The sequence below is a fragment of the Lepidochelys kempii genome, chromosome 2, assembly GCF_965140265.1.
Source record: "Lepidochelys kempii isolate rLepKem1 chromosome 2, rLepKem1.hap2, whole genome shotgun sequence".
NCBI classification, from domain to species: domain Eukaryota; kingdom Metazoa; phylum Chordata; order Testudines; family Cheloniidae; genus Lepidochelys; species Lepidochelys kempii.
This window is the reverse complement of record NC_133257.1, coordinates 980,461-992,799: the sequence shown is the minus strand read 5'-3', so window position 1 is coordinate 992,799 and position 12,339 is coordinate 980,461. Positions and strand designations below refer to the sequence as shown.

General features: G+C 59.3%; 1 protein-coding gene across 3 annotated transcripts in view; it reads left to right on the top strand.

Annotated features, from left to right (window-relative positions):
• The window catches only part of LOC140906229 (microtubule-actin cross-linking factor 1, isoforms 6/7-like), a 150,793-nt gene extending 139,568 nt beyond the window's left edge, over window positions 1-11,225 (top strand). For 2 of the 3 annotated variants that reach the window (XM_073329791.1, XM_073329790.1), the window contains 3 exons: window positions 735-919; window positions 9,757-9,877; window positions 10,035-11,225. In XM_073329791.1, the coding sequence (XP_073185892.1) occupies window positions 735-919; window positions 9,757-9,877; window positions 10,035-10,060 (332 nt within the window). In that variant the 3' untranslated portion in view covers window positions 10,061-11,225. The remainder of the gene's footprint in view (window positions 1-734; window positions 920-9,756; window positions 9,878-10,034) is intronic. The other variant, XM_073329789.1, reaches the window with a different exon arrangement.
• The last annotated feature ends 1,114 nt before the right edge of the window (window positions 11,226-12,339 follow it).

The window sequence follows — 12,339 nt, the reverse complement described above, 5'->3', positions numbered from 1 at the left end:
CGGGGAGAGAACCCAGGAGTGCCAGCCCCCAGCTGTAACCCCTGCGCCTCCCAGAGCCGGGGAGAGAACCCAGGAGTGCCAGCCCCCAGCTGTAACCCCCACCCCTCCCAGAGCCGGGGAGAGAACCCAGGAGTCCCGGCCCCCAGCTGTAACCCCCACCCCTCCCAGAGCCGGGGAGAGAACCCAGGAGTGCCGGCCCCCAGCTGTAACCCCCGCGCCTCCCAGAGCCGGGGAGAGAACCCAGGAGTGCCAGCCCCCAGCTGTAACCCCCACCCCTCCCAGAGCCGGGGAGAGAACCCAGGAGTCCCGGCCCCCAGCTGTAACCCCCACCCCTCCCAGAGCCGGGGAGAGAACCCAGGAGTGCCGGCCCTCAGCTGTAACCCCCGCGCCTCCCAGAGCCGGGGAGAGAACCCCGCTTTACCCACTCGACCTTGCTAGAATTCACGTCTCATAGAATCTGCAGCCCAAACCGCACCCAGCTGGTCCCCTGGGCATAATCCGCTGGGCTGCAGTTCATCCCAGCCGTGATTGCCCCACTGGGAGACCCAGCCAGGGTCCAGGGCAGCTGTTAGCCCTGGTGACTCCCTGACAGGCACCTCTGCCCGGTTCCCTGGCACGCTGCAGTTTGGCCAGGCCCTTTGCACCCACGCCTGGTGCTCAGCATGGCCCTGCGGGCGGGCAGCCACTGCCCGTGCCCGCACCTCTCGCTCACCGTGTCTGTCACCCCTGTGCAGTGAAGGGACGGACCAACCTGAAGATCAATGAGAAATACCTGTCCCCAGACGCCTTCGGGGCCACAGCCGCCTGTGCCAGCAGCCAGTCAGCCCCCGCCTCCAAAGTGCTGTCCCCCAGCCGCTCCAACTCCAGCCTCAGCCTCTACAGCAGCGCCTCAGCCCCCAGCAGCCCCCTGGCCAGGAAGGTAAGAACCGCCGGGCCTGGGAGCCCAGGGAGTGATGGGAAGGGGGGCCCATGGCAGCGTGTGCCCCCTGCAAGGCATGGCAGGGCCCCACAGGGACTCTCCCCCAGGTGGGAGGGTGGGGGCCCTGGAGCCTGGGATTAGAGGATTGGGCCAAAAGAAATCGGATGAGGTTCAATAAGGATAAGTGCAGGGTCCTGCACTTAGGACGGAAGAACCCAATGCACAGCTACAGACTAGGGACCGAATGGCTAGGCAGCAGTTCTGAAGAAAAGGACCTAGGGGTGACAGGGGACGAGAAGCTGGATATGAGTCAGCAGTGTGCCCTTGTTGCCAAGAAGGCCAATGGCATTTTGGGATGTATAAGTAGGGGCATAGCGAGCAGATCGAGGGACGTGATCGTCCCCCTCTATTCGACATTGGTGAGGCCTCATCTGGAGTATTGTGTCCAGTTTTGGGCCCCACACTACAAGAAGGATGTGGATAAATTGGAAAGAGTCCAGTGAAGGGCAACAAAAATGATTAGGGGTCTGGAACACATGACGTATGAGGAGAGGCTGAGGGAGCTGGGATTGTTTAGCCTGCAGAAGAGAAGACTGAGGGGGGATTTGATAGCTGCTTTCAACTACCTGAAAGGGGGTTCCAAAGAGGATGGCTCTAGACTGTTCTCAATGGTAGCAGATGACAGAACGAGGAGTAATGGTCTCAAGTTGCAGTGGGGGAGGTTTAGGTTGGATATTAGGAAAAACTTTTTCACTAGGAGGGCGGTGAAACACTGGAATGCGTTACCTAGGGAGGTGGTAGAATCTCCTTCCTTAGAGGTTTTTAAGGTCAGGCTTGACAAAGCCCTGGCTGGGATGATTTAACTGGGAATTGGTCCTGCTTTGAGCAGGGGGTTGGACTAGATGACCTTCTGGGGTCCCTTCTGTCACGGACTCCCCGGGCGATGCTCTGGAACGGCTCCCCATGAAGCCAGTCAGGACTCTGGGGAGGTCTCCTCTCTGGGAGCAGCCTGTCTGCAGGACACGCAGCTCACACAGCTTCCACCTTCCTGGGTCTGACCTCGGAGCATTCAGCCTCCTCTGCCCCTCCGTGTGCTTCCCACAGCGAGTCCGCCCAGGCGGGCTCCTGGGGAAGCCAGAGGGTCCTGCACCCCAACTCCGCAGTCAGACGTGACTCTCAGCCCGCCAGTAAAACAGAAGGTTTATTAGACGACAGGAACATGGTCTAAAACAGAGCTTGTAGGTACAGAGAACAGGACCCCTCAGCTGGGTCCATTTTGGGGGGCAGTGAGCCACACAACCACATCTGCCCTTCACTCCATGTCCCAGCCAGCCCCAAACTGAAACTCCCTCCAGCCCCTCCTCCTCTAAGCTTTGTTCCTTTCCTGGGCCAGGTGGTCACCTGATTCCTTTGTTCTCCAACCCTTTAGCTCTCACCTTGCAGGGGGGAAGGGCCCAGGCCATCAGTTGCCAGGAAACAGGGTGTCGGCCATTCTCTGTGTCCTGACCGCTGCCCACACCTGCCCTCTAGGGCTCTGCAATGATCATGCTCCCTTCTCCCCCCACCTAGATACTTAAGAACTGCATAGGGGAAACTGAGGCACCCCCACACTATTCAGAGGAAACATTAAGAACAGTCCCACTTCGTCACATCTCTCCCCCCTTCGATACCGAACTGAGAGCGGTCACTTTAGCCAGTGACCTGGGGAAGTTCGAAGCCACCAACGTTCCCATGGATGCCCCAGCATCTCTCCCATTCCTTGGTGGGCATTACACCAGGCCCTTCCAGTTTCACGCCCTCCCTTAGGTTGGGGGTGGTTGATAGCACTCGCAGGCTACATGTGGGAAGGTTTATGTGGCACGTGCCCTTTTGCCAACCCAAAACCCCAGGGGTCAAACTGGGATTGGGTCTTCTCCCAGCGCTCCAGTCTGGAGGCCTGCAATTCGGGCTCTATTCGTTAAGAGCCTCCATCTTGACCCGGGCCACATACTGGTCACTTACAGAACTAGCATGGAGACATCCCTTTCTCCACAACCTTGTCTCCCCATCAAACTGGCCAAACACAGCCACTTGGTTACAGGACTGTTTAACATTCTTAACAGCTCTCACTCCATCTGAGACGTTCTCAGAGCTATCCACACTGGATCCTTCAACGGGAAAGTCAGTGGATCCATTCAAATTTCTGGCTGTTAGGAACTGAAACTTTCTTGAATCACTTTCACACCCTTCAGTTGCAGTAAACTGCTTGCAAAGACTCCCTGAGGATTCCTTTCCTGAGGGGCTTTTCTATGCAACAATTCACCCCCCACAGAAATTCTGCTCTTACCCTCTTTACCCAGTGCTTGCTCTAGAGGAACATTTGCCTGAGCAACAACAGACTCTTTCTGGGTCTCCCTTACATTCAGAATCACCTCTGGCCCATCCGGCGGATTCCTACACAATCCCCTTTCAGGCAAACTGACAGACTTCCGAGATAAAAGGTCAGAATCATAGAATCATAGAATCATAGAATATCAGGGTTGGAAGGGACCCCAGAAGGTCATCTAGTCCAACCCCCTGCTCAAAGCAGGACCAATTCCCAGTTAAATCATCCCAGCCAGGGCTTTGTCAAGCCTGACCTTAAAAACCTCTAAGGAAGGAGATTCTACCACCTCCCTAGGTAACGCATTCCAGTGTTTCACCACCCTCTTAGTGAAAAAGTTTTTCCTAATATCCAATCTAAACCTCCCACACTGCAACTTGAGACCATTACTCCTCGTTCTGTCATCTGCTACCATTGAGAACAGTCTAGAGCCATCCTCTTTGGAACCCCCTTTCAGGGAGTTGAAAGCAGCTATCAAATCCCCCCTCATTCTTCTCTTCTGCAGGCTAAACAATCCCAGCTCCCTCAGCCTCTCCTCATAACTCATGTGTTCCAGTCCCCTAATCATTTTTGTTGCCCTTCGCTGGACTCTCTCCAATTTATCCACATCCTTCTTGAAGTGTGGGGCCCAAAACTGGACACAGTACTCCAGATGAGGCCTCACCAATGTCAAATAGAGGGGAACGATCACGTCCCTCGATCTGCTCGCTATGCCCCTACTTATACATCCCAAAATGCCATTGGCCTTCTTGGCAACAAGGGCACACTGCTGGCTCATATCCAGCTTCTCATCCACTGTCACTCCTAGGTCCTTTTCCGCAGAACTGCTGCCTAGCCATTCGGTCCCTAGTCTGTAGCTGTGCATTGGGTTCTTCCGTCCTACGTGCAGGACCCTGCACTTATCCTTATTGAACCTCATCAGATTCCTTTTGGCCCAATCTTCCAATTGGTCTAGGTCCTTCTGTATCCTATCCCTCCCCTCCAGCGTATCTACCACTACTCCCAGTTTAGTATCATCCCCAAATTTGCTGAGAGTTCAATCCACACCATCCTCCAGATCATTTATGAAGATATTGAATAAAACCGGCCCCAGGACCGACCCTTGGGGCACTCCACTTGATACCGGCTGCCAACTAGACATGGAGCCATTGATCACTACCCGTTGAGCCCGACAATTTAGCCAGCTTTCTACCCACCTTATAGTGCATTCATCCAGCCCATACTTCCTTAACTTGCTGACAAGAATACTATGGGAGACCGTGTCAAAAGCTTTGCTAAAGTCAAGAAACAATACATCCACTGCTTTCCCTTCATCCACAGAACCAGTAATCTCATCATAAAAGGTGATTAGATTAGTCAGGCATGACCTTCCCTTGGTGAATCCATGCTGGCTGTTCCTGATCACTTTCCTCTCATGCAAGTGCTTCAGGATTGATTCTTTGAGGACCTGCTCCATGATTTTTCCAGGGACTGAGGTGAGGCTGACTGGCCTGTAGTTCCCAGGATCTTCCTTCTTCCCTTTTTTAAAGATTGGCACTACATTAGCCTTTTTCCAGTCATCCGGGACTTCCCCGGTTCGCCACGAGTTTTCAAAGATAATGGCCAGTGGCTCTGCAATCACAGCCGCCAATTCCTTCAGCACTCTCGGATGCAACTCGTCCGGCCCCATGGACTTGTGCACGTCCAGCTTTTCTAAATAGTCCCTAACCGCCTCTATCTCCACAGAGGGCTGGCCATCTCTTCCGCATTTTGTGATGCCCAGCACAGCAGTCTGGGAGCTGACCTTGTTAGTGAAAACAGAGGCAAAAAAAGCATTGAGTACATTAGCTTTTTCCACATCCTCTGTCACTAGGTTGCCTCCCTCATTCAGTAAGGGGCCCACACATTCCTTGGCTTTCTTCTTGTTGCCAACATACCTGAAGAAACCCTTCTTGTTACTCTTGACATCTCTGGCTAGCTGCAGCTCCAGGTGCGATTTGGCCCTCCTGATATCATTCCTACATGCCCGAGCAATATTTTTATACTCTTCCCTGGTCATATGTCCAACCTTCCACTTCTTGTAAGCTTCTTTTTTATGTTTAAGATCCGCTAGGATTTCACCATTAAGCCAAGCTGGTCGCCTGCCATATTTACTATTCTTTCGACTCATCGGGATGGTTTGTCCCTGTAACCTCAACAGGGATTCCTTGAAATACAGCCAGCTCTCCTGGACTCCTTTTCCCTTCAAGTTAGTCCCCCAGGGGATCCTGGCCATCCGTTCCCTGAGGGAGTCGAAGTCTGCTTTCCTGAAGTCCAGGGTCCATATCCTGCTGCTTACCTTTCTTCCCTGTGTCAGGATCCTGAACTCAACCAACTCATGGTCACTGCCTCCCAGATTCCCGTCCACTTTTGCTTCCCCCACTAATTCTACCCGGTTTGTGAGCAGCAGGTCAAGAAAAGCGCCCCCCCCTAGTTGGCTCCTCTAGCACTTGCGCCAGAATCATTCTCCTCCCCTTTGCCACACACAAGTTCAGGAATCTTTTCCTTCTTGCTACCTGTTTCCACACCCTCAGTAAGTAACACAATCACATCATCTTCTTGCTCTCCTTGTGCCCTGGCTAGGATCCCACCCTATTTAGACAGAGTTGCTCCACCCTTTCCCACCCACACACTAGCAACAGGCAAAATACAAGCACCACAATTGTCTGGGCTCTGGGATTTTACATAGACACTAACTGGATGCGACCTGGTTACAGGGCCATTCTCCCGAGCAGACACAAACTTAGGACCCTTCCCTTCCTGGGCGTTAGCTGAATCCAGAACCAGCTCTGAGACAACTGCACAACCCTCAACCATCACAGGCTGAAAGGCCCCTTCTGTCTGCTCCACAGACAAAGAAGAGCCGGACACACTTTCTCCTTTCCCAGACACCCAGCTTGGGATCTCATTCCCCTGGTCCCAGCACACAAGGCTGGTCACAGACAACTGCTTGGAGATCAGGGTAGCTCCCTCCATAGGCAAGTCAATACCCCTGACAGACACAGACACGTTTCCTTCACTGTCCCAATTCTCCACCCAGCTAACAGGTAAGGTCCAGGGACACTCATCTTCCGCTCTCCTCGCCTTCCCACCCTGCTGACTAGACACAGCCATCAGCTCACAAGGCTGCCTAGGCTCATCCAGACTTTCCTTACCCAGCACCTTGCCACTCCCCACAGATCCCCTGCCCTGCCTGTGTCTCCCCCCACTCAGCTGGGGTCTCAGCTCCCCCTGTGCTCAGCGCTGCCCTTGCTGTCCCAGTGGGGGTAGGCAGCGAGCTCACTGCTTTCCTCACTGCATCAGAGCCAGCCTGAGCCTAGCAGCTCCTCCCTGCTGCCAGCCAGGTCATCTGCATTTTCAGTGACCATTTCCCTCTCCGCCGAATGGTTCCCTGGATTCAAATTCAAACCCTTGGCCGTTACAGGAGCAGGGCCTGGATCCTGTCCCAAAGAGACACAGTCACCCCACAACAGGGTCTCGCAGCTGGTGTCCTGGGGTACCCCAACGACCAGCCAGCCCCACTCCTCCTGGGTCTGCACAGGGATCTGGGCCATAGGCAGGGCGAGGGGCTTTGTCCCTGGGACCCTCACCCAGCTCACCCAGCCCCTCAGCATCTGAGGCTGCACCACCCAGGGCCTGACAACAGTTCTCTCTGTCCCAGGATCTCACCACCCCAGGAACGTCTCCCCATTGACAATCTGTCACGGAGTCCCTGGGCGATGCTCTGGAACTGCTCCCCATGAAGCCACTCAGGACTCTGGGGCAGTCGCCTTTCTGTAAGCAGCCTGTCTGCAGGACACACAGCTCACACAGCTTCCACCTTCCTGGGTCTGACCTCGGAGCATTCAGCATCCTCTGCCCCTCCGTGCGCTTCCCCACAGTGAGTCCGCTCAGGCGGGGCTCCTGGGGAAGCCAGAGGGTCCTGCACCCCAACTTCGCAGTCAGACGTGACTCTCAGCCAGCCAGCAAAACAGAAGGTTTATTAGACGACAGGAACATGGTCTAAAACAGAGCTTGCAGGTGCAGAGAACGGGACCCCTCAGCTGGGTCCATTTTGGGGGGCAGTGAGCCAGACAACCCCGTCTGCCCTTCACTCCATGTCCCAGCCAGCCCCAAACTGAAACTCCCTCCAGCCCCTCCTCCTCTGGGCTTTGTTCCTTTCCCGGGCCAGGTGGTCACCTGATTCCTTTGTTCTCCAACCCTTTAGCTCTCACCTCGCAGGGGGGAAGGGCCCAGGCCATCAGTTGCCAGGAAACAGGGTGTCGGCCATTCTCTGTGTCCAGACCCCTGCACACACATGCCCTCTAGGGCTCTGCAACGATCATACACCCCTACCCCACCACCTAGATACCTAAGAACTGCCTAGGGGAAACTGAGGCACCCCCATACTATTCAGAGGAAACTTTAAGAAGAGTCCCACTTCGTCACACCATCACCTTCCGCTCCCACTGGGGGTCCGAGGGGCCTGGCCCCAGGAAACTCCACACAGACATATAGGTTGGGGTCAGGAGTGGGAGCCTGTCCACCTCCCCACCCATCTGGCTGACAGAGTCTATGGCCTTGGGACCCAGCAAGGGAGCTAGACACCGGGGCTTTTCCGCAGGGTCCCCTTGGTTCAAATCTCCAGCCTGCTCAAAGGCAGTGAAGTGGGCATCCACATCCCCCTCTCCTTAACCAGGGGCAGCAATTTAGTCTCGAGGTTCCCTGCGGAACTGGCCCCCCGGGGTCTATCCCCACTCACCCCGGGGAGGTCCCCTAGGCCTCTCCGCTCCCCCAACGCCAGTTCATGCTGCTGCTGCTTCTGCAGCTCTTTCTCGGGCTCTCGCTGTCTCCCACAGTCCTCTTGCTCTCTCGGACTCAGCTCCAATCCCGTCCGTCTCCGATCCCCCGATGGGGAACCCGATCATGAAGACCCCCGTCTGGTCGGGGACAGGAGTCTTGGGGATGCCTGGCTACCACTCCAGCTGCTCCCAGATCCTGCTATAGCCCCATTTGGGGTCAGGAATCTGTTCCTTAGAGCGGTCATCCTCCTCCAGCATCCTCCTCCAGCTGCGCGATGAACTGTGCTTTGGTGAACTTTCCAACGCTCAACCCTCTCTTCCTGCACAAGGTTACAGTGTCCTTCTTCAGGAGACGGTGACAGGCCATCACTCCACTCTTCCCAAGTTTTTGTGGACTCACAGGCCTGTGTGCTCTCAGCTCCCCACGGTTTCCAGGGAGATCCCCTCATCTGCCAGCCCTTCTCAAGATCACCACCTCTTTGCCAGGGTCGAGCCGCAGACTCCTCCACCCCTGGGACCGCTCGCTGCAATCCCCAGGGGAACCCTGTTACTGCAAAAGTCCTTCTCTCTCCCAGGAACAAGCCTCAGGCTCCTCCGCCCCTGGGACTGCTCATCGCAGTCCCCAGGGGGACCCCATTACTGCACAGTCCTTCTCGCTGGTCACACACTCCCAGGGGTTAACCGCCCCCCGAAACCGCTCCTCTCTGAGCCTTCAGCACACCTGGTCCCCGTCAATCCCCCTTCGTTTTACTGCTCCCCTGTCACTTACTGCAGGAAGCGCCATCCATGGGGTGCAGTACATCCCACCGCTGCGACCAGTTGCAACGGAGTCCCCGGGCGATGCTCTGGAACTGCTCCCCAGGCAGGACTCCGGAGCAGTCGCCTTTCTGTGAGCAGCCTGTCTTCAGGACACACAGCTCACACAGCTTCCACCTTCCTGGGTCTGACCTCGGAGCATTCAGCATCCTCTGCCCCTCCGTGCGCTTCCCACAGCGAGTCCGCCCCGGCAGGGCTCCTGGGGAAGCCAGAGGGTCCTGCCCCCCAACTCCGCAGTCAGACGGGACTCTCAGCCAGCCAGGAAAACAGAGATTTATTAGACGACAGGAACATGGTCTAACACAGAGCTTGAAGGTGCAGAGAACCAGACCCCTCAGTTGGGTCCATTTTGGGGGGCAGTGAGCCAGACAACCACATCTGCCCTTCACTCCATGTCTCCAGCCAGCCCCAAACTGAAACTCCCTCCATCCCCTCCTGCTCTCGCTTTCCCCTTTCCCAGGACCGGAGGTCAGGGGATTCCTTTGTTCTCGAACCCTTTATCTCTCACCTTGCAGGGGGGAAGGGCCAGGCCATCAGTTGCCAGGAAACAGGGTGTTGGCCATTCTCTGTGTCCAGACCCCTGCACACACCGGCCCTCTAGGGCTCTGCAATGATCATACACCCTTATCCCACCCCCCTAGATACTTAAGAACTGCATAGGGGAAACTGAGGCACCTCCACACTATTCAGAGGAAACATTAAGAACAGTCCCACTTTGTCACACCTTCCAATCCTGATATTCTATGATTCTATGGTCACACGAGGGCTGGATTCCCCAACTCTGGCTCTGTCTGGCCACAGCCCTGCTCTGAGCTCCTTCCCAGCCGTGTCCTCGAGTAACTGCCTCTCCTCTGCCCCAGGCTGTCCAGCGCCGGACACGCTCTGGAGACCGGTGCCCCCGTTCCTGCAGTTCCCTCCTGGCTGACAGGGCTGAGCTGAGCTTCTCCGCACCCCAGACCAGCACAGAGGCAGCGCCCCCAGGTGAGAGCCCATAAGCAGACTCCAGCAGCTAAGCAGACTCCGGCAGCCTGGGCAGGGCACCGGGAGGGCCCGGGCGGGCTCCCACCCCCGGCCCGTGGGCCTGTCCCTGCTGCCAAAGCTGCTCTTGGACCAGGCCCTCTCTCTGCTTTGCTTCCAGAGCCCCCCGAAGGCTCCCCCACATGAGAGCGAGCCCGTCGGAGCAGCCCCCCTGCACCAGGGCAGACGCCCTCCCCGGCACAGCCGAGCCCCACTCAGGATTTTCTGCCCTTCCCAATGGCTGCACCAGCCGAGCCGTTTCCACGCCAGGGATGTGGCTCCAAGGCTGGAGAGGATGGAAGACCCTGGCCCAACCCTTCAGCAGAGAGCTGTGTGTGTGCGTGTGTGTGTACCTTGCAGGGTGTGTGTACCTGCGGGTGTACCTCAGGGTGCATGTGTGTACACCGCTGGGGGTTGAACCGCGGGGGCGTGGGGTGTAGCTCAGGTGGGTGTACCTTGGCGGTGTGCACACGTGTGTGTGTGTACATCAGGGTGGGGGGGTGTACCTCGGGGGGGCGTGTACCTCGAGGGGGGGTGTACCTCGGGGGGGGGCGTGTGCACACGTGCTCTGCTGAGGGCTCTGCCCGTCCCTGGCTCACAGGGCAGGAAGCCAGAGGGACCCGCGGGCAGGGCTCTGCTGTGTCCATCTGTCGTGCCGCTGGCCTGGCCCAGGACATACGCAAACACGCCCGTGAAACACACCAGCCTGCGCCCCCTCCGGGCACTCGCCAGCTCCCCCGGTGCAGCAGGGAGACGGCTCAGGGTGACGGCAGAGGCACCCCCAGCCCCTACACCTGGAGACAGAGCCTGGGATCTCACCCGGCCCTGAAGACTCTGCCCCCAGCATCCCTGGGGCTGTAAAACCATGCGCAGGGACCAGCCCGTCACCGTGGGCATCTTCCGCTCCGGTGCTGCACTCGTAAACCTGCCACTGCAGTCGCTGGGAGCCCCCCACCCAGCGTTCCTGCCCCCCCAGCGCCCCCTGCTGGGAGCCCCCCCACCCAGCGTTCCTGCCCTGCCCCTCCAGAGCCCCCTGCTGGGAGCCCCCCACCCAGCGTTCCTGCCCCCCCAGCGCCCCCTGCTGGGAGCCCCCCCACCCAGCGTTCCTGCCCTGCCCCTCCAGAGCCCCCTGCTGGGAGCCCCCCACCCAGCGTTCCTGCCCCCCCAGCGCCCCCTGCTGGGAGCCCCCCACCCAGCGTTCCTGCCCCCCCAGCGCCCCCTGCTGGGAGCCCCCCCACCCAGCGTTCCTGCGCCCCCTGCTGGGAGCCCCCCCACCCAGCGTTCCTGCCCCCCAGCGCCCCCTGCTGGGAGCCCCCCCACCGCCCCCTGCTGGGAGCCCCCCCACCCAGCGTTCCTGCCCTGCCCCCCCACAGCCCCTGCTGGGAGCCCCCCCACCCAGCGTTCCTGCCCCCTGCTGGGAGCCCCCCCACCCAGCGTTCCTGCCCTGCCCCCCTAGCGCCCCTTGCTGGGAGCCCCCCACCCAGCGTTCCTGCCCTGCCGCCCCAGCACCCCCTGCTGGGAGCCCCCCACCCAGCGTTCCTGCCCTGCCCCTCCAGAGCCCCCTGCTGGGAGCCCCCCACCCAGCGTTCCTGCCCCCCCAGCGCCCCTGCTGGGAGCCCCCCCACCCAGCGTTCCTGCCCTGCCCCCCCACAGCCCCCTGCTGGGAGCCCCCCCACCCAGCGTTCCTGCCCCCCCAGCGCCCCCTGCTGGGAGCCCCCCCACCCAGCGTTCCTGCCCTGCCCCCCCCCAGCGCCCCCTGCTGGGAGCCCCCCAGCCAGCGTTCCTGCCCTGCCCCCCCCAGCGCCCCCTGCTGGGAGCCCCCCCACCCAGCGTTCCTGCCCCCCCAGCGCCCCCTGCTGGGAGCCCCCCCACCCAGCGTTCCTGCCCTGCCCCCCCCAGCGCCCCCTGCTGGGAGCCCCCCAGCCAGCGTTCCTGCCCCGCTCCCCTCCACTCCCCCTGCTGGCAGGCTGGGCTCTGCGTCCCCACTGTCGCTGAAGCTGCTGCCTGACCCCCACCCGCCCCGTGTGGGGTCGCAGTGACAGGCCCAGCCCTGCAGCCTGCGCCCCGGTCAGACGCTAACCCCGAGCCCGCTGCAGGGCTGGTGCAGACAGAACCTGGAGTCCCAGCCCAGCTGCCTGGCCCATTTCTGGTGCTAACCCCTCTCTGGCCCCCTTGGGTGTGAGCAGCAGGCCCCCCCGGGGAGCGAGGGCGACCAGCCGCCCTCCAATCCCCCTGCTGCACCCGCAGCGGGTCCTGCCCACGGCCCGCAGCCCCGGGCCCCCGCCCCTGCCGCAGGACTGACCCCTGGCAGCAGGGCCCCGCCCCCGCCATGCCCGGAGCCTGCTCTCCGTCGCCCGCTGACCTGCCAGCGCTGAATGTAACCGCGGCCGCAGCCAGGGACAATAAAGAGTCGGTTTTGCGATCGG